Consider the following 25814-nt stretch of genomic DNA (forward strand, 5'->3'; position numbering starts at 1 on the left):
AGATCAAATGCAAAATACTCATGGGAACTCATTTCCCTTTCATATTACCACTCTACTAGTTCAGGGCTAATCAGGTGCAGGATGGATATAGCCCTCCAAGGCAACTTTAAGGGTTCCATTGACCAGCTATTCATCATTTTAAATATAAATCCAGCCACTGGGTATATGCAACTTTTTCCTACGTTATGAGAAAAAAAAATAGACAGCAATGCAATTGTTTATAAGAATCAGCGTGTTGTTATGTTTATTTTAGCTGAGTCGTGAAAGCTAAAATTTTGGCAAATTGCTTTATTAAATGCTAATAACAACTGATTAGTCATATATTACCTAATGTTGTTGTTACATGTTCTTGAGATGCATAAAATAATCTCTGGGGGTTCATCCACATAAACATGAAAACTAAGCAAACCTCCCATATGGGAATATTACCTTTCAAATATTTAAGCTCAGATGTTTGTTGAGCTAATGGTTTGTGTTTAGTCACAGTAAAGTCATAATGAATAGCAGGGTATATGACACTATAATATACATATACAATATACAAATTTCATGCATCTGAAAATTAAAAAAAAAATATTTTCGCCCATTCTAAATGCTTTTTTTCCTAAAATCTTCTTCCCTTAAAGGGATCCTGTCATCGGAAAACATGTTGTTGTTTTTAAAACGCATCAGTTAATAGTGCTACTCCAGCAGAATTTTGCGCTGAAATCCATTTCTCAAAAGAGCAAACAGATTTTTTTATATTCAATTTTGAAATCTGACATGGGGTTAGACATTTAGTCAATTTCCCAGCTGCCCCTGGTCATGTGACTTGTGCCTGTACTTTAGGAGAGAAATGCTTTCTGGCAGGCTGTTGTTTTTCCTTCTCAATGTAACTGAATGTGTCTCAGTGGGACATTGGTTTTTACTATTGAGTGTTGTTCTTAGATCTACCTTGTGTTAGGGAGCTGTTATCTGGTTACCTTCCCATTATTCTTTTGTTTGGCTGCTGGGGGGAAGGGAGGGGGTGATATCACTCCAGCTTGCAGTACAGCAGTAAAGAGTGATTGACGTTTATCAGAGCACAAGTCACATGACTTGGGGCAGCTGGGAAATTGACAATATGTCTAGCCCCATGTCAGATTTCAAAATTGAATATAAAAAAATCTGTTTGCTCTTTTGAGAAATGAATTTCAGTGTAGAATTCTGCTGGAGCAGCACTATTAACTGATTCATTTTGAAAAAAATTTTTCCCATGACAGTATCCCTTTAAGACTTGTGCTTCCTATATATTCTGAAGGGTTTCACAACAGAAACACCTATTATTTTACAGGGGATTACACAACAGAAATGCAATTTCCAAATCTGTTAAAATTAGGTCCAGTATAAAATGTATGAAATGTTAAAGAAGTCATTTGTTTTTCTTAAAATGTATGTTTGATGTCCCTGCAGGCTTTGGTTGGAAATCGTTATGGTTTTAGGCCCATTCCAAGAGTTATCAGTGAGGAGGAGTTCAACATCCTGTTCAACAAAATTCAGAGGAATGAATCTGATGCTCAGCTGCTGACCAAGTGGTTTTGGAAAGACATGAATACAGTTCCTCCTACATATGTCCTGCAGCCAATTACAACTCATCTACCTCATTACGCTGCTACGGATCCCTCCTATGCAGAACTTCAAGCCCAGGAAAACAAGGAATGGAGAAATACTGAGAAACAGTTATCTAAAGCTCTACGCTTAGCTGCTATGGAGGCACAGATAGAAGGATTTTTTACATTAGAACAGAAACACAAGTATTTTAAGTCAGGTATGAATCTTTAGACACAAATGCAGGTGCTTCTTTAAGGACAAGCAAAATTGCCAGGACCTGGGCAAGTAGGAATAAGGTTGGATGCAAATGCCAGAGGAGTGGTAAGATATAGCTGGGTTAGGGCCACTAAGGTAAACAGATTAAGGGCAGGCCAAGGTAAGGAGGGCATTCAATAAGTGACATCAAAATACAAGCACAGGGAAAAAAAGTATAAGCTTGGGAAAAGTCAAGAACAGTCTTAACAAAACAGGCAGAATGTCTTTGAATAATATTTGAATAATATTGTTTGTCACCCCCCTTAAATGAAACCTAGTTTAAGAAACATTAAATGAATATGTTTTATATTAAGCATAATTCATTAATTATAGCATAAGTATATTTAGGATTATGTAATTGTTCCGCTTTCCTACATATTCATTAAAGTTTCATATTTTTTTGTGATAGGTCACTCTCAAGCAATGCTTTATTTTTGCAATAACATAGTTTTGTAATTTGGCTTGCTGTTTTATTGTTTACTTTTTAGTAACTGAATCGGAGATTGAATGTGGCCTCTTAACCTGTGGTGCCAATAAGGAAGGCTCTACAATATTTCTCCGGGAGGCAAAAGATCTAAACCAGGGTCAAGATAAAAGCTCTGGACTCTTGGATGTCAGGGAAGATGGAAGCATAGACACAGAAGCACAAGACCTTTTACAAAATCTTAAGAGCAGAATAGTTAATAATTATGAAGACTGTGTTAAAACATATGTAGTGGAAATGAGTAAACAGAAGACCAAAACTGCATATCTTCATGAACTCTGTGATCAAGCTATTTCTGTGGTCAACCACCAGATACTGAGGTATCTTCCAAGTGGAAATACTGTCCAATCACAGTCTGAGGTAGATAACTATTTAAATGACTTTCATTCAATACTAGGAAATATAATTAAACACCAACAAATGAGAAGTTGAGTTGTTACTTTATGTAAAATATTCTTTTTATTATTTACAGCAACAAGTGGTTGGTAACAATAAATGGGCTCTAGTAGTTTGTATGATGCGTTATTGATAATACACATTGGATTTACACACTGTGCGTGCTGCATAACTTCAGAAGAAATGTAATCTGTGAATGACTTTTATGAAATTAGATATTTAATATGAATCAAAATGTTACTAATATAAATGGCATTTGTTATAATTTGGAGGCCCCTAGTCACTACTACTTTCTTATTTCCCTTCTTTATTCCAACTTAGTAGTGCAATCTTAGTTCTCTTACTTTTTAAAACCAATAATAATACTTGGAACTCATTATCTATAACATTACCTATTTTTATTGGTCTAATATAGAATGAGCAGCCTTGGTTGGGGTGGCTTAGACAAGAGATCATACATCACCTGTCCTCGTCACAGAAGAAATCCCAGGTATTCTGTGGGCGTCAAGATCTTCTGCAAAGGATTATGAGTTATATTCAAGAAAGAGACTCACATGTTTATCCACCTCTTATCATCTATGGGGTATCTGGTTCTGGAAAGACTGCCCTTATGTGCAAAGCTTTTGAAATACTGAAACAGACCGTTTCCAAGAATGGAAACTCAATTATGGTGCTCCGGCTACTTGGCACATCACCTCAAAGCTCAGAGATCCATGATGTTCTAAAGAGTATTTGTTACCAGGTAGGTAACTTGAACATGTACTGTCAATTTGACAGATTAACTGACTGGTAGAGATTCACATCTTTTTAATTCCTGTTTCCTCCTCCTCATTAGTTGTGTATAGCACTGGAACTTCAACCCCCTTCATCCCAAATTACCAATATCTACAATGAGACTGTGAGGTTTTTCCATCAGCTTCTTACCACTGTGTCAGAGAGGAAGGCAGAAAGCTTGGTGCTGTTTTTTGACTCTCTTGACCAACTCTCGCCATCAGAAGGTGCCCATCACCTTCACTGGTTGCCAAAGGAATGTCCAGCAAATGTCTATATTGTAGTATCTACACTGCCTGAAGAAGGAGGAATACTTAAGACTCTACAGGACTCAGTCACTGAGCCAGAATCTTACATTGAGGTAAAGCCACTGTCTGCTGAGCAAGGAAGTCAGATGATTGAGATGCTCATGGCTTCAGCTGGGCGTAGGCTAACCACTGACCAGCATGAAGTTGTTTTGGGCAGCTTTAGGAAATGTGGGCAACCATTACTCCTTAAACTGGCATTTGATGAAGCCAAAAGATGGTCATCTTATACACCAATTACAGAACTCAGGATCGCCACAAGCACAAAAGATGCAGTGAGCCTCCTTTACCAATGCTTGGAACAGCTGCATGGAAAACTACTGGTGACCCATGCTCTAGGGTACATAGTGGCATCCAGGTTAGTGGCCTTCTTAAATTTTGAGCTTTCTGGATACTTGGTTATCAGATAACTGTATATGAAATATGTTTTACAGTACAAGGAAATAGGTGAGATAGACCAGGTCATCTTTCAAATAGCATGACTATTTAAACATATTGTCAAATTACTTTTAATGTGAATTTTAGGAATGGATTGTCAGAGGCAGAGCTAAAGGATATACTGTCTTTGGATGATGAGGTTCTCGCTGATATTTACCAGTACTGGGCACCCCCAAGCAATGATTTAATACGGTTTCCAACACTCCCATGGACCCGTCTACGGTATGATTTGGAGGGGTATTTAGTGGAAAGGCAAGCTGATGGAAGCACTGTCCTGGGACTCTACCACAGGTATGATGAACATGGACTTATTCGATGATAAGAATATTTTTTGTTAAGGGAATTATGTTTTGGCTGTTGCTAAAGCCTAGTTTACAGTGAAAAAAGGATGTGGAAAGGATGTAACAACTGTATGAGTCTACAACTCAAAAACCCACAAAGTGAAAAATAAATAAAACCAACATAAAGATAAAACTGAACAAAAAACAATGCAAAATAAGGAACAAAAATATAAACCAACCGAGTATCTGCCGGTATCATTGATAGTCAAACAATGTAATACAACAAAGTAGCTATGGTGTTACGGTTCAGGGTATTACATATCCATAATTGGAGTAATCAGGAAATACTCCTGTGGCCCAACATTTTCTTATTTTTAACCATTCATTTTCCAGCTTATGATTATTAACCGTGTACGAAAACCCACTGGGGGGGCATCGTCATAAGCTATTATTGTACTAGGAACTCAAGTAGATACTTAGACATAATGGATATAATGCTGCAGCCTTATTCCTCATAAAAGTTTTTATTCCTTATTTGTACATACTTTTTCTGTGCCCTGATGATTTTGTAGGGGCACAGTAGTTCTCATGGGAATAATAGGAACTCAGCTGTGTGTGTGAACACATCAATGGTTTCCTCAGTAAATATATTTCTAATGTAGCTATTGATATGAAATTTACACCAGATGTTGATAACAACCAAAGCAATCCACACATAGAAATAAATCAAAACAAATAAGTCCATAAATTAAGTGATGTTTAATAAAGTGGAATGACACAGGGAATAAGTATGGAACACATGAAGAAAAGGAGGTGCAAAAAAGGCATGGAAAGCCAAAAAACCTGCTGAAATCTGTCAGTATTTAGAAATCATTCCTGGCCCCTATCAGTGCAAATTAATATTAGCTGTTTAGTCCTAATTGATGGCCTATAAGGTATCACACAAAATGTATCTCATGGTAGGTAAAAGCAAAGAGCTTTCTTAAGACCTTTGCTACCTTATTGTTGCAAAATATACTGAAGGCATTGGTTACAGACATCTAAACTTCTGAATGTTCCAGTGAGCACCATTGGGGCCATAATCAGGAAGTGGAAAGAACATCATTTCACCCTAAACCAGCCACGGTCAGGAAAATGGCACTGCACATCACCCCAAAACACCATAACAACAGTGAAGTTTGGAGGTGGGAACATCATGGTGCGTGTGCAGGGGCATCAACATTTGAAGACAGTTTGTGTGGAATAATGGCCAAAATCACACCTGAGCAATGCATAGTTTTTCCTTGCAGGAGTCGTCTTGAAGCTATCATTACCAACAACGACTTTTTTAGTAATTTTGAAAGCGATTCTGACACCTAATAACTTTTTTTTAACCTGTCATTGCATTGATAGTGCTATACTCTTTATATTTAGAATATTTATGGTTTAAAATATTCCTATCAATCATTCTATTACCTGAATGACAATGATGAAGTTAACTTCAATCGTCGGCCATCTTTGCTTTCCCTTCTGCTCTTCTCTCTTAAGACTCTACAGGACTCTGATCCAGAATCTTACATTGAGGTAAATTCACTATCTTCTGAGCAAGGAAGTCAGATGTTTGAGATGCTCATGGATTCAGCTGGGTGTAGACTAACCACTGATTAGCACAAAGTTGTTTTGGGCATCTTTAGGAAATCCGGGCAACCATTACTTAAACTGGCATTTGATGAAGCTAAAAGATGGTTAAGTCCTGTTCTCAGCATAGTGCAAAGACCGCTGTGTCAGGGAGCAGGGAGGCACGGAACGAGGAGCTGGAAGAGTGGACAAGCAAGGAGAGACGAAGGAGAGTGGGGGGAAGTCGGGGGAGAGTGGGGAGAGCCTTTGGAGCAGGCAGTGTGGAGAGGCAGTCAAAGAGAAAATACATCTGGCATTAGCACAGGCACAGGAAGCTCAGGAAGGAAAAAAAGTCACATGGGAAAGTCACATTATTACATCTTCCCAGTTGACATCAGCTTTTGAAAGACGGCTGCAGAATCTACAGTTGGGTTGCCCGACAGTCGGGTTAAGAATCTTCAAAAGGATTGTTACCAGTATCTGGTGTAAATTTCATGTCCCATTAAAAATATATTTGCTGAGAAAACGTTGATGCGTTTAATACTTATTTTCCTTGCTGTAAATATTACAGTGTATACTTTTTTAATAGCATTGATCGCTGATCTGCAGCAAATGATTACAAATTATTTGATTCCTCTCATGGGAACTGTAGGAATTGAATTGTTGCCTTGTAGGGACCAAACCAGTGTCTAGACATATTTTGATACCCCTGAAACCCCCTCAGATCCAGGGGGGTATATATATATATTTTTTTTATTATTATTTATTTATATATTATGATATATTATAAGCAAATTATTACAAAGCAATTCATTTTTTTTCTTTCTAATTGCAGGCAGTTTATTGAAGTGGCTCAAGAGACCTACCTGACCAAAGCAGAGAAGAGCAATAGACATGGCATATTGGCAGATTACTTTATGGGAAAGTGGAGCATGGGCACTAAGCGTCCAATTCTCTTACCACTAATCAATAAGTCCTTAAGTGCAGATAGAAAGGTAATCTTCCCATTTAACAATTATTAAAATGTATTGGTAATCCTAGAACCTTGTGTAATATGTTTTATTGTAATAACGTTACAATCAATCTAGGTAGCCTCACAGCCGCTGTGGTTTTCAGATAACATGCCAAATCGGAGAAAAATGAGTGAACTTCCTTACCACTTGCTGAATGCAGGACGCATTGATGAACTACAGAGGGAAATTTTAGGTAGGAATGAGAAATTAAATTTTAAGGATCTAGTAACTGGCTATTGTCTGTAAGAGGCAATGTCTACACCACACACCGTACTTTGGGGCCCCGTACAAGTTATTTCTGATCTTGCTGTGGGGTTTAATAACTAGTCAGTAGTAGTCCATATTAATAGTAGAAATTATTAAAGTTAATCAGTTCATTGGGGAGTTTGCCCTAATTTTAAACCCTACCTACGTACCTGCCCTGTCACTGCTCTGCATTGTCACTGCATGATAAGAAAGTTACACAAGTTTCCTTGACAGTAAACTAAGTTTTTGCATAAGGTAGGTAAATTGCGTAAGTCTAGGGGGCCCAATGATTTTGCTGTGGGAATCAATAACCAGTCATTCTACTACTTCCATGTTAGAGACTCTTATTTTATTTAGTAAATAAGTCCAAATATAAACAGTTAATCTATAATTCATTTAAGCAGTTCATATAAATAGTTCAAATGCTTAATTATTTAATCATTTATTTTAGGAACTTTTGTGTCATGGCTGGGCCCTCTTTTGGCAGATAATTGCACAACTGGGAACCCCCCCCCATGGCAGCCCTGGGTTCAGGGTCCAGCATATCAAGGTCTCATATCCTCATAACAAGTCTACAGATATATGAAATAATTTATCAAATTTCAAAATCAAAAGTGTACATCCCAAAATCCTGACTTTCGGGCTGATCTTAAAATTTAGAAGAGGAAGCATTGCTCCAGGCCTCCTAGGGGAATAAAGAACCACTTTAGACTATTATAGGATTATGTTGGCAGTGCAGTACTAATTTCTGCTTTGATAAAAAAAATATTTAATACATTTTTTATTAATTTCAACCAAGGAATTATAGTTTTCATTGACTTGCTGCCATTTTTTCCCGGTTTCCCAGTTCCATACAGGCAAGCATTTTTTTTTTCTCCCTGGATTTATGTTCCCTGGAATTTATGCCATTTTGACGATGCTCCCTAGGAAACATAAAATCTATATTCTAAGGTATATGGTTTTGTGTAGATTGGAAAAAGAGAGGGAGGTAAAGATGGTGGGGGAAAGGAATAGAAGGTGGAAGGATAAATATAGCATTAGGCTTCAGAACAATATAGACCTAAGCTAAAATATTGTTTTCACATATTTGAGTCTTAAAAAAAAGTTCAGGTACTGCACCTGCCACAAATTTGGCAAATTGTTCACATATATGGTTTAATAGTTTCAATTAGTTGATTTTGTTAACTTTAGCTATCTATTCGTTACAGTAGGAGGGGTATCTTGACTGCCTTGTAAGGGTTAGGGTTAGAAGCTTTGCTATATTATTTGAACACACAATAAACACATTGGCTGTAATTGTGTCAAGTGCATCTCCCCCTTGTGGACACAATGAGGCACATTTATAAACACTGTGCAAATTTGCACCTGGGCAGCAACCCATAGCAACAAATCAGTGATTAGCTTTTTTTAGCCAGCTGCAGGTTGAACACTGAAAGCAATTATCTGATTGGTTGACAGGGTTTGTTGCCCAGGTGTAAATTTGCCCAGTGTTTATAAATGTCTACCATTGACAATGAAATTAGGGAATTCTAGGCACAAAAACATGATGACTGCAGCTGAAATTGCACTTTGCACTTTGCAGAGATATGTGTTAGGGAGGCATCCAGGGAGGGCTCATACACGGGCAGATAACCTTCAAACTCACTTTAAAGGAATTGGCATCTTAAATCTTCTTATGTATGGCCAGCTTTACAGTGCAACTATTTACAATGCAGCCAATGGTTTTGGCATGGATTATTTATGATTAGTTGAACACAAGGATTTGGGAGGTTGCAGTGCTTGAGTGCACCCCATACAGAACTCTTTGCTGGCATCCTCTTGCTTTACAGACACACTTTATTGATTTATCTGCAGGTAACATGGACTGGATATCTAGCAAAATTGTCTCCTGTGGGATTCAAAGTGTGATCAAAGATTTTGAAATGAGTGTGGAATTCATAAGTAGCAGGGAAATAATCCTTGTGCGGGACTCACTAAGGCTCTTCCAACCCACTATTAACTTTATTGAAGGTGATATCGGTATGTATCATCAACATATCTGTCAGGTATGAAAATTGAAAATGATCAGAAAACAAAAAATGAAGATAGATTAAATGCAGTGATGTTAGACATAATGGATTTTTCACAATTCCCCTGGGCAGCAGTGCAAGAATAATAAGGGGCGCAAGGGTGCTCATGCACGGGACACAGGTCAGCCCTATCTTTACCGCCTGTCATGCGTTTCTGGTATTTCCAGGGTTCACTTGTGTCACTGTGTGTCATTCATAAGATCAGGCTGAAGGAGTTCACTGACACTTTATGCAAGTTCCAATGAATTCAGAATTGGTGCATGTTCTTTTCTGAATATAATATATTCAATGTGTGCTCAGTTTTGCATCTGTTTTAGCAATTTGCACTTATGTTGGTAATTGATAGCCAGTACATATGTGTTTGCCTTCCAATACAGATCCCGTCATCATATTCACTGAGATTTTAGCAAGGCTGCACTTCTTCCAGTTGTCGTATCCTCTGATTGATGATTTGTGTCAGCAGTGCGCTGGCTGGCTTCACCAATATCCTCATCCAACCTTTATTCCTACATGCGGTTTCTTTCAACCTCCTGGTGGACCTCTGCAAACCACTGTCACAGGTTTTAAGAAAGGTAAATTAGGGATGGATATCCTCAGCTTTTATTCATCTTCATTTGTCTTCTTTACTGTTCCAGCACACCAATTCCAGCCTCTTAAAAGGATACTGTCATAGGAAAGAATAACATCAGTTCAAATGCATCAGTTAATAGTGCTGGTCCAGCAGACTTCAGCTCTGAATTTTTCAAAAAAGCAAACTGATTTTTTTTTACATTCAATTCTGACATGGGGCTAGACATATTGTCAGTTTCCCAGGACCCTCCAGTCATGTGACTTGTACTCTGATAAACTTAATTCGCCCTTTCCTCCTGTACTGCAAGTTTGAGTGATATCACCACCTCCCTTTCCCCCCAGCAGCCTAACAACAGAACAATGGGAAGGTAACACAGCTCCCTGGTAGATATAAGAAAAGCACTCAATAGTAAAAATTCAGGCCCCACTGCAACACCTTTAGTCAGGGGCGCTTCGCCAATGAGGCAAACTGAGAATTTCGTCTCAGGCGTCAGTGCACCGCTGGGTACCAGGGGCGGCAAAAATGCCGCTCCTGGTACTTTAAGAGCCGAATTTAGGGTTTTCAAACCGGAAATTCACCTCTTCTAATGCAGAGAGCTCTCTGCGTTAGCATCCTGGCCTTCTCTGCGGCTTTGTGGACCCGCCCAGACCCCTTCCGGCGCAAAAAGTTGAGCGAAGGCAGCAACTGCAGGCTGCCTCGGGCGGCAGAGGGGCCAGGATCACCCCTGCCTTTAGTTACATGGAGTAAGAGAAAAAATAGCCAGTCAGGAAGCAGTTCCATAGTGCAGCATTACAACTAAAATAAATACACTTATTGGTTCAGGAATGGCATTTTATATGGTAGAGTGATTTATTTGCAGTGTAAACAATGTACAAAAACTACACAATAAAAATCATGACAGAATCCCTTTAGTGTCGCAATTACATTACATTAAAGCAGTTGACAACTGGTGGCTACAAATTTGATGATTTATCTTTCTATCTAGCCATGATTTGAATATTTGAATTATTTTTTTTTAGTCTCTTTTCTGCAGACTCTCTTACAGAGGATTTGGTATTCAACCAAATATGAAATGGATTATGGATTCGGCATATGCCTCATTTTTAGTAGGACAAACAGTGGTGCAAATAGAAAGATGTTTTTAGAGTCTTTAACACCTAAACATTCAGAATATACTGTAATCTATTTTGCACACATTTCTTAAAACTACTGTATGCCTCCCTCAAATTCTCAAAATATCTTTTGTGAGCACTTACAAAACCTGTGGTCAAAATGACCTTGATTCAGATAAAGATCAAACTATGGGGTATATTTATCAAAGAGTGAAGTTAGAGAAAGCCACGAGCCTTTAAAAATCCTGTAGAAATGAATGGAGAGAGGCAGTATTTCACTCTAGCGGACTGTGGTGATCTCTAACTTCACTTTTTGATAAATATAACCCCCATATGTTTTCACACATAATTGTTTGCTCACATCACAATATGTTGGGAGTGCTGAAATAAAAATTTGCATGTGCACTCACAAGCTCATGGCTTAGAGGGAATATTGCTGTTGGGCTCCCCTGAGTTTGCTGCCTCTATTGTTATTGCCCTGAGGATAAAAAAATCAGCTATGCACATTCTAAAGATATTTAATATATCTTGAATTCACAATACTATAACATGCCTAACCTTATATATCACCTTTAGGTGTCACTGTTATGGAGCTTTGCCCCAACCATGATCTTCTTGTGGTGGGATCTGAAGATGGAACTATGATTGTATGGAACATAAAAGATTTTGAAGTCATTCATACTTTGACAGGCCACACAGGTAAGTGTGGCAAGCACATTTCCTGTGAAATTAATTTCATTGGAAACACAGTTCTACATTCATAGTTCAGTCAATGAAATTCCAAAATGCTCAAACCTTATATCACTCATGGAAAAGCTTAGTGCTACTTGTAGAAACCTATGCTAGTCCCTGAGGCTTACAATGCTGTTTTTTCCAGTCCTGTACAAAAAAATTTATTTCCAAATAATTTAATTTAATCTGCAAATAATAGTTAGCACATTATAGGGCCGATTTATTAATGGTGTTTTTTCCCCCATGGTTTAAATTTTTTAACTCTAAAAACCATGTATTACAATAATTACTCTAAAAGTTGGTGAGGTTGTGTAGCAGTCAATAGGAACTCTCATTTTCCATTTGTAAAATCTTTCTTTGCTTTGAGGTTTTCAGGGTTTTTTTTTGCTTGTGATCGCACAAAAATTCTTATAAAAACAAGGATTTTGATTTTCTTTTTTGCATTTTATTCATTTGTGCTTTTAATATTCAGATCTTTTTAAAAGATGAGTAGAATTTTCAAAATTATTGTTAAAGCTAAAAAATTTATTTCAGTAGTTCTCTGTAGTTTTCTTACACATGCCCATTCAGTTTAACCTTTTATGTCTATAAAAAAAACCTGCCTAACTGCTAGTTGATCCAGAGAAAGGCAATAAAAACCTCATCTGAAGCCTCTCAAATTTGCCTCAGAGGAGGGAAAAAAATCCATCCTTACTTTAATATGGCAATTGGACCAGTGCCTGGATCAACTTTTTACTAAGAGCTATTTTCAATAACCCTGTGTTTTCTCACTTACTTAAAAGGAATCCAACCATTCTTGAAGCTGTCTAATATGTCTACCATTATAACTGATTCAGGCAGAAAATTCCACAGCTTCACAGCTCTTACTGTAAAAAACCCCTTCCGAATATTAAGAGGGAACGTCTTTACTCCAATTGGAATTGTCTGCTGCAAGGACCTACTAGTAAATAAAGCATTGGAGAGGGATTATTATATTTCCCCCTTATACATTTAAACATAATCATTGTATCTCTCCAGCGTAAAAAAAAAAATACTTGGCCAGTCTTTCCATACACTTTACCAGCTTAGTTGCCTTTCTTTAGACTGTCTTTTATTCAATAATATCCAGTTTGAGTACTGGAGAAAAAAAACTGCACAAAATTTTCTATATGGGGCCATACCAGCATCCATAGTACAGTGGAAGAATGACCCTCTACTCCAGCAAATGATCCTTTCATCCATCTTTTTCTGAAAAGAAATAATATCTACTATGTCTTCCCTAACAGGTGGGATACGGTGTGTTAAAATGTTTGAGCAGGGAACCAGAGCTGTTTCTGGCTCGTTAGATAACACTTTACTATTGTGGAACTTAGTGACTGGTAAGCAATGTCTGTGCATTCATGAAGACCATGCAACATATGAGAATGCTTATCTGCATGTGGATGAGAAGAACAGTATCATATACTCAGCAGCAGGTTCCCAGGTACTGTTTTAACAAAAATTATGTCATATTAAGTTGGCAAATAAATACTGGCTTAGGTGGCATGTATGTATGCATGTAAATGTTTTTTATATAGTGCTATTCTGTATAAAGCACAATACATTTTTGGAATACAAGAACAGTACAAACAGTTGCCAAAATGTGTTGAAATGGATTTCATTGCACCTGTTGGACCTGTGTAGTAATGGATTATAATGCACTTTTTTGACTTTGAATGTTAATGGAACTTTGCCTTGGATTTGCACATAGGCTGTAAAGGAGGTTAGACTGTAGGGGCTTTAGCACACGGGCAATGCACTTGCGGCGCTTCGATTTCCGAAGTCATCCGAAGTTGCCTCACGAGGAAACTTCAGGCGATTTCAGAAATCGAAGCAAGGCGAGTGCATTGCTGCAGGCAATTTTTCATTTTAGCAGGCGGAAGGAAGGGGGAAGGCAGTTTGGGGAGATTGTCGCCCCGAAGAAGAGGCGATTAGTCGCCAGACGACTAAATCTCCCTGAATCTGCCCGTGTGCTAAAGCCCTTATGGAATCCCCGCAGCAGTTGCTTCCCACTAATCTTGACTTCACCTATGGTGTGGGGTAGGGGGGCAACACACCTTTAAATAGTATCTGTGTAATTGATTTGAATTGTAACACTTGAAAAAGAGCCCATAGCTCAAACCATGTTGAGTTAAGTAAACAATGTAGCAGCACAGTTTCTGCATTGGCGTATCTGTTCCTACATATATTTATTCTGGCGTTGCACTATATTAGCCACAGTTACAGAGGTGCTGCATATATTCTGTGTGCCTTTGGTACTGCTTTGTCTGCCACCCAAGATGACTATGTAGAGAAATCTCCACTTTGCCAGAGATTTCTCTGCAAAACTCAAATTAATCAATTTTTTTATGAAAACACAATCAACCTAACTCTCTTCCATGAATTGAACTCATTTATCAATATTTTTTCTCAAAAAAATTGGACAAAATCGAGTGGCAATTCGTATTGGACGACTGACACTCCAAAAACTCAATGTTATAGAATTTTCGCTGTGAAAACTCTTCATCTTTTTCAGATAATCCAATCTAAAAACCTTGACCAGAAAAAATGAATGTTTAATAAATGGGCCCCATTGTGATCTGTTTTAAATTATTTAGTACATTGCACAACTGGCACACTGTAGTGGTGTAACAATATGCACATTATATATACATTGTAGCCATCATAGTTTTCTTGCAGGTGCAGAAAAGGGCAGCTTTACCCTTCACCTGCTGTTACATTGTATATTCACCTTAATTAACCTTGCAGTCAAACAGCATTACCACAATATTACACTAGTTCCAATTGTCCCTGAGTTTTCTTGAGACTAATCTAATGCTGTACAAATATACTACAAAGTACCCTTTTGTAAATCATTAAACAGAATTAAACACAAGACATGCCAACTCTTATTCTGGGCCATGGAGCAATCGCTAGATTAATTAATATTTTAACTGAATCTTTATCTTTTCAAACATCCAGGCATATTTTATGTAAGCATGTTGCACTGTAGAATGCCTGGCTTTTTGACTGCATATGTTTAAGTTTGCAGCAAAAATAGCTGTCTTATAAATAATTTTCTTGGCCTATAACATCAATTATATAACTTTATGACAGTTAATTTGTATGGGTACAAATGCAGTGAACACTTCCAAGGGCACATTCTGATATTTTCTTGAAACTGAGGATCTCTACTCATGAACAGCATTTTCTCCATATTTTGACCAAGAACATACTTTATCCATACTGTATCCATAATTATGTTGTAATATATGTGAAAAAACATACAAATTTTGAGTTATGTCTGTGTTTGCAATTCCTTCACTTCACTGGTTGAATTTGGGGATCATCAAGCACACATTGCAAAAATGAGATGATCCTGGACATGTTTACAAATATGAATGACTATATTCCCTTGATCTGAACACTAGTGTTGTGGTGTCCCATCCTTTTGTGGGTTGGCTGTTGAGCCTACCTGACTGCAGGCCATAACCCAATTAGGTTTGTAATTTTATATATATATATATATATATATATATATATATATATATATATATATATATATATATATATATATATATACACATATACATATACATATACATATACATATATATATATATATATATATATATATATATATATATATATATATATAGTTAGGAATGATTATTATATTCAGTGCCAGGGTTATGTTATTTATTAGATGGCTAAGAAGAAAACAGTAATGTACAATATATAAAAAGTAGATACTGCATACTTACACAACAATGCAACAATACTGCTACTGCATCTCAAAGCCTTTTTCACAATTTTAATTAGGGAAATTTTGTTGGGCGTTAACACAGCATTATCTTATAGAGTTGTGTGTGTGCCTGACTTAACTAATGTAATCCTTTTCTAGTTTCAGAAAACTACAATGTTTCTGCTATTCAATTGTTTTTTTCTTTTTAGGTCTGTGCTTGGAAAATAGAGTCAGGAGTTCCTCTATTAAGTCTTTCACCCGGTGTTCCTGATTTCCCGTTGCAAGCTGCAGTGTTCTGTGCTCATCAACTGCTTATTACTGTGACAGAGGGTGGAACAGTGCATATTTGGGACAGTGTCACAGGAGACCTAAAGGGCTCAAGGCAGCTTCCTGGAGTGGAAGGAGAGGATGCAAATCCAGTGTGCAGTTGCTTCATTCCCAGACACGGGAAGATGGTGGTTGGATTCAAAAATGGCTTCTTAGCAATGGTAACGTATAAAGGGGAAGACAATTTTTCTAAGCTATAATGTGTATTACATATATAAGACTGTAAGTCTGTTTCAATATGCCTGTACCAACTTTACACACAGTCCTCTTAGATTGATTATCACTTTGATTTCCCCGAAAAAGTAATTTTTTAGTTGTTGACCATGTTGAAAGGTTAAATTCTTCCTTAATTTCAGCATTCAAGGCAAAGGCAGACAGAATGATTTGGGGGCTTTTATCACAACAAAGGGATACATTCTGTCTGTCTTTGCCTTAAACGCTGAAATTAAGGAAGAATTTAACCTTTCAACATGGTCGACATCTAAAGAATTACTTCTTTGGGGAAATCAACGTGATAATCAATCTAAAGAGGACTGCGTGTTAAATTGGGTTTTTGCTTTCATCATGCTTGACAGTGGGTACTGTGTTTTCTGCAGGATGAGTTTTACACCAAACATGAATTAAGGCTAAAAATGTTGCTTCAGAAAATAAATAATTTATTCACATGATTATAGCTGATATGAGGGGTGAAGCTACACTAAGAAACGTGGATTTTTCATGCCAGTATCTGCTCAGTGTAGCTCTAAACAGGCTCATGTGGGGCCTGTCAATGGAGCACATTATAGCTGATATTTTTCCTCTACCTGCCTACAAAACAGGTGGTGGAAAGCGGAGGATCCACTGTATTTGCCCTTGCGGCTCTTCCACCCCTGGGGTTATAAACAACTCCTTGTATTTGTTTATCCAGCAGTATCCAAACAATGACCACTGTGCATCTCAATTTGAATACTTAACCATTGTATTCGATGCATAAATGCTGGGCATCTGCATTTTAAGAACTGATAAATATGCACTTGTTCTTACACCTTAGATTTATTCAGGTGGAGGTGTCTCAACTGAGAAAATGGCAAGTCCAGTGATGTTTGTGGTGTTATCAGAAGATGAGTCCCTCTTTGCTGCTGGTAAGAACATAGGTAACATTGGGAAGTATAAATTAATCTTTGATAAATAAGAAAGCATGAAAAGTGGGGATAGGTGAAAAAATGTGTATATTAGGCAAGAATTTGTTACACACAAAAAAGTCACATATTTTGCAATATAAAACAGAATTCTCTAATATGTTCTTGGCATCAGGGAGCCTGTCTTGCTAAATAATTGTCTTATTCATTGAGAGGATTTGTAAACTGTACAAATATGTTTCTTGGCATTAAGCTTTACCATTGTATTATGCAATGCACTGCTGTATGCCATCTCTGTCAGACATCCAGCTATTACATGGCATGTCACCAATAGCATGGAGGTGAAACCATTTCAGTGCCTTGCTCAGGGCCGGACTGGGAATAAAAAGCAGCCCGGGCAAAAAAATCAAAGCAGCCCACATGTAAACATGTGATGGTCTCGTACTCATCCACTCATATATTGGGGTACAACTGCAAAAAAGCTGCATTTCTCACTTTAGTGTAATAAATGTAAAATATGTTAAAGGTTCTGCTGCCTGAGCCTTTATGTGGTCAAAGAACCCCTCGGTGACTTCTAATATCCTTATCATTTACAGTAGGGGGTACATTATCCCTTATAATACATGAGTGATACTCAGAGTTCCCTGTATAACTCAGCCTGCAGCCTTGTGTCTTTATATGGTCACAGAACAACCCCTCAGTGACTTCTAATATCCTTATCATTTACAGTAGGGGGTACATTATCCCTTATAATACATGAGTGATACTCAGAGTTCCCTGTATAACTCAGCCTGCAGCCTTGTGCCTTTATATGGTCACAGAACAACCCCTCGGTGACTTCTAATATCCTTATCATTTACAGTAGGGGGTACATTATCCCTTATAATACATGAGTGATACTCAGAGTTCCCTGTATAACTCAGCCTGCAGCCTTGTGTCTTTATATGGTCACAGAACAACCCCTCAGTGACTTCTAATATCCTTATCATTTACAGTAGGGGGTACATTATCCCTTATAATACATGAGTGATACTCAGAGTTCCCTGTATAACTCAGCCTGCAGCCTTGTGCCTTTATATGGTCACAGAACAACCCCTCAGTGACTTCTAATATCCTTATCATTTACAGTAGGGGGTACATTATCCCTTATAATACATGAGTGATACTCAGAGTTCCCTGTATAACTCAGCCTGCAGCCTTGTGCCTTTATATGGTCACAGAACAACCCCTCAGTGACTTCTAATATCCTTATCATTTACAGTAGGGGGTACATTATCCCTTATAATACATGAGTGATACTCAGAGTTCCCTGTATAACTCAGCCTGCAGCCTTGTGTCTTTATATGGTCACAGAACCCCTCAGTGACTTCTTTTCGGGACGTTCAATGGCACTAAGGTTTGGCCACCAATAAGCCTAGGTACTTGAGCGTGTTCACCTTCTTAATTATCTTGGGAGTGGCCCACTTGAACTAAATATAAAGCGGCCCCTTGGGCATTTGCCTGTACGGACACCTGGGCCTGGTCAAAAGCATTACAGGTATGGGACCTGTTATTCGGAATGCTCGGGACCTGGGGTATTCTGGATAATGGAACTTTCCATAATCTGGATCTTCATACCTTAAATCTACTTTAAAATCATGTTAACATTAAATAAACCCAAAAGGCTGGTTTTGTTTCCAATAAGGATTCATTTTATATTTGGTTGGATCAAGTACAAGCTACTGTTTTATTATTACAGAGAAAAAGGAAATCATTTTTAAAAATTTGGATTATTTGGATAAAATGGAGTTTATAGGAGACGACCATGCCATAATTCTGAGCTTTCTGGATAAAGGATCCCATATCTGAAATATTTTATTTGGACATAAGGCTAAAATAAAATGATTCTGTTATAACTATTGCTTATGACTTTTTGAGAGACTCACATTATTTGTATGACATGAATGATGAGCATATACACTTAAATGGGGTGAGGGTCATTTGTGACTTTATGTTCCTCATGCTTAGCCTCTTGCTTACTTTACACTATAATTTAAGATTGGGGTATTCTAAGTTCTAAAGCACTATACTCCTTATTTGACATACTTTTATTTATACAGTGGCAAGGCATTTTTACATTAATTGTTTCTGTATTGTTGTTTACGTGTGGCAGGTTGGCCTCTGGCCGTTAGCTGGCACAGTAATGAGCTTACTCACTCGTTCCAGCTGCAGTTTTCACTATTCCGGTAATAGAAGGTTGCAGCGTGAGCCATGTTTGGGCAGGATTGGGATCCATAAATCTATGAGACATGGTTACCTTCAGTGCAGGGACGTGCTTGGGACACGGACAGATGTCCAGTATACATTAGCCAAAATAATTATTCTGAGATCTGGAAAATAACTATGGTATGCCACTGTACAAGCTATTAAAGGGGACCGGTCACCCAAAAAAATTATTCAGAATCCTATTTTATCACATTAGTCAAGTAAAATGAAATTTAATTACACTATATACATTATTTGAATCTTGTTTCCTTCAGTCTGGGAATTCATAATTATAACAAGCAGGCAGGAGCTGTGGACACTGTTATTAAGGAAAGCCTTGTATCATCTAAGAATCTTGTATGTGCACCAGAATGGGGGACCTGATGTCCATCCCCATGTCCTGGCTACACAATTGAATGGTGAAGAGAATGGGGGAATGGGTGGGCATCTAGGAAGTGCTGAATGGAAAGTGAAAGTAATTGTCAGTCCCGCCTCTATGCCTAAGGCATAGAGGAGGGGCAGACAATATTTGATTGACAGCTGAGATTTTTAAATGAGTTTACAACAGCTATGAATGCTTTAATAAAAAATAGAAATTGGATTTCATGTTTAATTTTGTAAAGGACTTTTATTATACAGATTCTGTGTCTGGGTGACAGGTCCACTTTAAGAAACATAATCCTATGACTGTAAGAACCTATGCTTAACTGGTGACTGGCTTTGCATCAATGGCATCATATCATCACCTTCTGGGAACTTGGTCCCATCACTTGTTTTGACAGAGAAATTATGACATAGTAGGTAAAAAAAGTATGTTAAATTGTGAAGGCTGAGGCCAGCCAGGTTGTGACAATGGAAGCTTAGACAAGCCCAACACTGCAGGATGAGTCAATAATGCATTCATAAAAACTTCTTGATACTTCTATGTGACAAATACAATGGGACAACAGATGGGTAGACTTTGTGGTAAAAAATGTTTTTGATAATGTGCAATTGCAGATCAGTGCTGTTTCATATTCTATGTGAGGGACCTGCTCTGAAATTCTCATTGGCTAGGATTTACACTGTCCATGATTAAGGGAATCAACACAAATTGGGGTTGTATAGTATAGCTTCAGAAAATCGATCTTTGGAAATAATTCAAAAGGAGGAACAGAGTTAAGATTTCACAAAGGTTAAATTGCTATATTAAGTGGGACAGTAACATACTGAAGGTTTTCTACAAAAAGCTGGTTTTGCCCAAAGGACGTGTCTGTGGATACTCACACAGTGGCAGGGTGCAAATTATGAAAACCATGCTGACTTGGTTGCAGACATGGTTACCTTCAGTCCAGGGACGTGCTTGGGACACGGACAGATGGAAAATACGCACAACTGAGGGCCCAGCGCTAGGTGCCGCCGATATCTCCTGTACTCCCTCTGCATGTGCGCGCATACGCGCGCATACACGCTTGTGATTTTTTTCTGCAGGAGCGGATCCGGCCCCCCCAGTGGCAAACTATTGAGCATCTCCTGGGTGTGCATGCGCGCGCATCCACGCGCATCAAAGCTTGCAAGTTTTTTGGTTACAAGAGGGAGTACAGGAGCGTTCTGGGCTGTTGGGGCGCAAAAGAGCCTGGGTCCACCGGCCCAGTGCGACCCTGTGTGAGCGGCCCACTTGAACTAAATATGAAGCGGCCCCTCGGGCATTTGCCCGTATGGACAGATTGCCAGCCCGGGCCTGCCTTGCTTATATTGACGTGCATGTATGGTTTAAAAAAACAAACAAATGGATGTCCAGGATTTAAATTTAAACTTGACAGTATAATTGTAGTACCCATGGATAAAAAGGTTTAAGCACTACAGGAAAAATTCTCAGAACTTCACCTGAAAATTCTTAAATATGCATTTTCCTTTGTATCCCTCTTTATACCCTTAACGAGTAATATATTTCTCAAAATAAATGACAAGTAAAAAACCCATAGAGCTTTGCTATGCATTATTTAACATAAACCATTTGTACAGAAAATATTTCCAGTGATGCACAAATTAGTCACTTAAATGGTAGTATCTGGAAACACACATGAATGGTCAGTTCTTCTGATCTGACAGACTGGCTCTTGCAGGTCCACATGATGGGCTCTGGCCATTCTGGTTTTTTGCTCTCTAGGTAAGGGTCCCCAAACTTTTTCAGCCATGAGCAACATACAGATGTAAAAAGAGTTGGGGAGCAACACAAGCTTGAAAAATGTTCCTGGGAGGTGCCAAATAAGGGCTGTAATTGGCTATTGGGTAGCCCCTGTGTGGACTAGCAGCCTACAGGTGGTTCTGTTTGGCAGTACACCTGTTTTTTATGCAACAAAACTTTCCTCTAAACCAGGAATTTGAAAATAAGTTCCTGCAACATCCAGGGGGGTGGGGAGCATCATGTTGCTTAAAAGCTACTGGCTAGGGATCACTGCTCTAGGTGGGGCGAATTGTGTGAAATGATCATTCCATGTGACCAGATTTACAATCTCTGTTTTAGGATTCGGAAAGCAGGTCCAGATTTTTTGGGCTGATTCAAACACACTTAGGACATTCCTAGATTCACCTCTGGAACATGAGGATCTTGTGAAATCTGCAGTAATCAACAATGGGAAAAACATTATAGTAACTGGATCACAAGATGAAACCATCAGGGTAAGTGAATGGCACACACTCTGCATAGGAGACAGAAGACCCAAAATGCCCAGAGGTATACCATGAAAACATATATTGCATTGCAGCATATTTTATATTCCCCAAGGCTGCTGGTCACTAGACTGCAGAATTTTTTTAATAAAATAAAATTGCAAATTATAATAAGGGGTAGTTTTAGCTAAAAATATTTAGGGGTAGTTTAAGTAACATTTTTTATCATATTTTTTAACAGATATGGAGCCTGTCTAACAGAGGTACTCTGCTGGATTCTTTCTATGGCATGGGTGTATCTGTCACTTCATTGGCACTACATAGTGGGACATTAATATCTTCTTCACAGAATGCCTACTATTTAAAGTTTTGGACCCTGGATTATGATCAGCAGCACAAGACACTTACTCCTTTTCAAGAACGCAGTGGCTGTGTTGCTCTCTCTGATGCAGGAAACATGGTTTATTTTCCCAAGACTGGTGACAAGCACAAAATTGTTGTATGGGACTCTAGGCAAGGTAAGGGTGTCAGTGCAACCAGATAAAGCAGACACACTAATATGGATTTAGTCAGCAACTGGGGAAGCAGTAGATACATAAAACACATGCTACAGGATTTTTTGTAGATTTCAAATGTTAAATATATAATTACATTATTTGCTGAGATTATGTTCCACATAAACATAAAGCAATTAAAATAACCATTTCTAGTGACAAATAGAGTGGTACATGATGTATATGTATATATGAATTTTCAGGTAGAATGGCTGATATGCTGGAGGCCTCTGCAGATGTGAAGTGTTTGGAAGTGGCAGAGAACAACAGAATTTTGTTTGTTGGGCTCACTTCAGGAACAGTCCTGGCATTCCCTCTGGATCAAAAACTGGATGTTGCATGCATTCCACCCCCTGGAGACAACATGGAGGTGGTCTGTCTTTCACTGAGCAAGCAGGAAACCCGACTAGCTGTGGCATACCACAATGTCATACTTCTCTATAATGTTACCAAGAATGACACACTTCCAGTGCTGGACGGTCCCATCCACTCAGTCCATCCAGACAGCACAAGTTCTGTTTGTAAAACAGCTGTCCTAGAGGACCAGAGACTTCTGTATGGGATGGCCAGCGGAGAGCTGTGTCTTTTTAACTTTGAAAAAGAAAAGACTTACCAGCTGGAGCCACATGAGAGCTGCATCACATGCTTGGAGACCAGCAACAGCGAGACTCTTGCATTAAGTGGCTGTGGGGACTCTGTGCAACGACTCTGGAACATTGACAGTGGCCAGTGGGTGCATGAGATGTGCTACAAGGTATCAAGAGCTTTAATACAAATACATTTATGTGCTATGGTAATTTAAACAACTGTTATTGATTTACTGCAATTTTCCAGAGATTGCCCATAAAAATGTGTACATTGGAGGGTCCCTGCAAAATCTTGGTTAGTGCTCACTTACAGAGTACTTGCAATAGGGAATCTGAGTGCAGCCTGTACCATGTATATTGTGCTGAATCCAGCACAAGGTGTAAGGGGTAGCAAAGCCTGCCTTTAAATCCTGCCATAGGTCTAGGGTTGCCACCTTTTCTGGAAAAAATACCGGCCTTCCTATATATTTATCTTTTTTCCCTATTAATAACATTGGTATCAACCATCATTTTTAACCCCTAACACTCCCAAACTTGCATGTCTGAATAATGCACAAGTTAGGGTGTGGGATATAAGGGATTCCTTTGTGTCAGCCCAAACCTGGCCCAAATTAATACAACACTGATAAATGTAGGCTTAGCTCTTTTTGCTCCATTTTGGAGCACAAACACCACTGCTTGTGGGAGATAAGCATCGGTCTGGTCTTTTGCACTTTACAACATGTAATTATAAGTGACATATTTGGGAAGATTATCTGAGAAGGGTATCTCAATAACGGGATTTATGTAGCATGTTAAGCTTTAACAAAAATACACTTTTTGTGTCATGTGGCATGTAAATGCCTCCAGAAAGGTGATGAAAATTCTTAGTAGGAAAGTTCTTTTGGAGCCAGCCAGATGAGCTATATGTGGTACCTGGATTTACAGCTTATGGTAGTAAGTATTTTCAGTATGTCTGCAGTACCGCCATGGGTACTTGCCTACTAACACCAACAGACAGATGTTGGCAGTGTTGGCCCTTTCTCATTTATTTGATACATTTTTCATTTTATTTTATTTCATTTATTTCCCTTTTGAAGATAATGGTATGTTTTCACTATTATGCTATAGGGATTCTTCTTCCAAGGTGTAGACTGTGCCTGCTTCTCCAAAGATGATCGCTTTATTTTTACTGGATCCCAAGACCGAGCCATTAAAGCATGGGATGTTTCAAGTGGTAAGCAAGTGTCTTCAGTGTAACAAGAGGACCCCGAATTTTCTTTCTATAATAAAGCTGAAGAACCAGGTTTATATTTATCAGTGGGTGAGAGTTGAGCCTTTGATAAATATGTTCCTAACAACCCCATACAAACAGAAAGCTGTGAAATGTCCCTCTTGTGGACTGTTTCTATGTATAGACCTTATGAAAACGGGCCTGTGTTTGATCAGCTAAAAATAATACATTATTTCAAACATTAGTTAGCAATGCTGATTTTAGTTACATGCAGTAAATCTTCAGTAAACCAGACCAAAAATGATAGTGTGAAAAGTAGTAAAAAAAAACTACAACATACTTAGGGGCAACAGATGAGGAATAATCTGAACAAATTCTAAAAGAATGTAGTATAAGTGATCAGATGTTCTTTTTGATATTAAACATGGCATACTGTACATTGATACTTGTGTGTATGTTCTTTATTTTCTGACAGTACAGGACATGTTTTATATGGTTTACTTCAGCAAATGATCAGATTGTTGATTTGTTTGGCCTACAGGTTCACTGCTAGCAGTACAGTATGTATATGCATCAGTCACCCGGCTACTCCCAACAGAAGAGGGATTCGTTGGTACTACAAAATTGGGATACGTTATACAGCAAATGTTTCAGTGTCCAGAAAAAGTCAGTCCCCAGCATAATGCACTGAAGAACATTAAGGCTACTTGCACAGTGAAATCTAAGACCACTTTGCATAACAATGAAAAATCTGGCAAAGCCACAGCAAAGACAGGGAACCCTTGGTGGAGGTGCAAGGAACAGAAAAAGAAAACTTCCCAAGTATGCCACATTGTTTAACTGGGGATAAACTATGTACTGTTGGTGGCCAACATGGAAAACTGAGCTGAAAAGACAAATTTAACCTAAAGGATGTTTATGGCTAAACAACAAAAGTGTCAGAAAAATTATGTTTTGAAAAGTAATCTTCAGCAATTATACTAAGCTCAATTATGCTTTCCATTGGTTATGATCCTTACCTATTGACTGGGTGGTTCCATACATGACCTGCACACAAACTCTTTTTATAATTATGTAATCAATATTTCTGTGCGCCAATTTAAGGTTTCTGTGTTGAAATAGAGTGTGTTATATTGAGGGCTGGAGAATCTTTTGTAAATAAAGTGTTATGTATTTTGTATGTTTTCTATGTAGCTATAGAAAGTTTTTGTAAATTAAAATTTTGCCTTTGCTATAAATTGATTTTTTATGCCATGGTAGAATGGGAGAGGGTGTGGCTTTATGCTCATATCAAAAGCTAGAAATGGTATCACAATGTTAATGGTAACGTACATGGTTAGGACAGTGGCGTTAAGGTTAAACTGTAACAACGGACAAACGTTAGACATTGAACAACATGGTTATCAAGCATTATAGACTACTAGACATTAAGCCCGTTAAATTAACGGGCGCTAGAGGTCCATGGGGCACATGCGCAATAGCGCAATCCCACGGACACAGGGACTGGACGCAGAGACACTTCAACTTTATTATATAGGA

General features: G+C 38.2%; 1 protein-coding gene across 1 annotated transcript in view; it reads left to right on the top strand.

Moving 5' to 3' along the window:
* Window positions 1-25526, top strand: part of nwd1.L (NACHT and WD repeat domain containing 1 L homeolog) — a 29237-nt gene extending 3711 nt beyond the window's left edge. The window contains exons 4-21 of the mRNA XM_018256749.2: window positions 1432-1786; window positions 2313-2668; window positions 3120-3446; window positions 3540-4138; window positions 4306-4509; window positions 6931-7090; window positions 7184-7301; window positions 9209-9373; window positions 9801-9995; window positions 11683-11805; window positions 13104-13300; window positions 15790-16068; window positions 16938-17028; window positions 21776-21930; window positions 22163-22439; window positions 22679-23229; window positions 24173-24278; window positions 24817-25526. Coding sequence (XP_018112238.1) covers window positions 1432-1786; window positions 2313-2668; window positions 3120-3446; window positions 3540-4138; window positions 4306-4509; window positions 6931-7090; window positions 7184-7301; window positions 9209-9373; window positions 9801-9995; window positions 11683-11805; window positions 13104-13300; window positions 15790-16068; window positions 16938-17028; window positions 21776-21930; window positions 22163-22439; window positions 22679-23229; window positions 24173-24278; window positions 24817-25115 — 4557 coding nt within the window. The 3' untranslated portion in view covers window positions 25116-25526. The remainder of the gene's footprint in view (window positions 1-1431; window positions 1787-2312; window positions 2669-3119; window positions 3447-3539; window positions 4139-4305; window positions 4510-6930; window positions 7091-7183; window positions 7302-9208; window positions 9374-9800; window positions 9996-11682; window positions 11806-13103; window positions 13301-15789; window positions 16069-16937; window positions 17029-21775; window positions 21931-22162; window positions 22440-22678; window positions 23230-24172; window positions 24279-24816) is intronic.
* The last annotated feature ends 288 nt before the right edge of the window (window positions 25527-25814 follow it).

Source organism: Xenopus laevis, chromosome 1L (genome assembly GCF_017654675.1).
Source record: "Xenopus laevis strain J_2021 chromosome 1L, Xenopus_laevis_v10.1, whole genome shotgun sequence".
Taxonomy (NCBI): Eukaryota; Metazoa; Chordata; class Amphibia; order Anura; family Pipidae; genus Xenopus; species Xenopus laevis.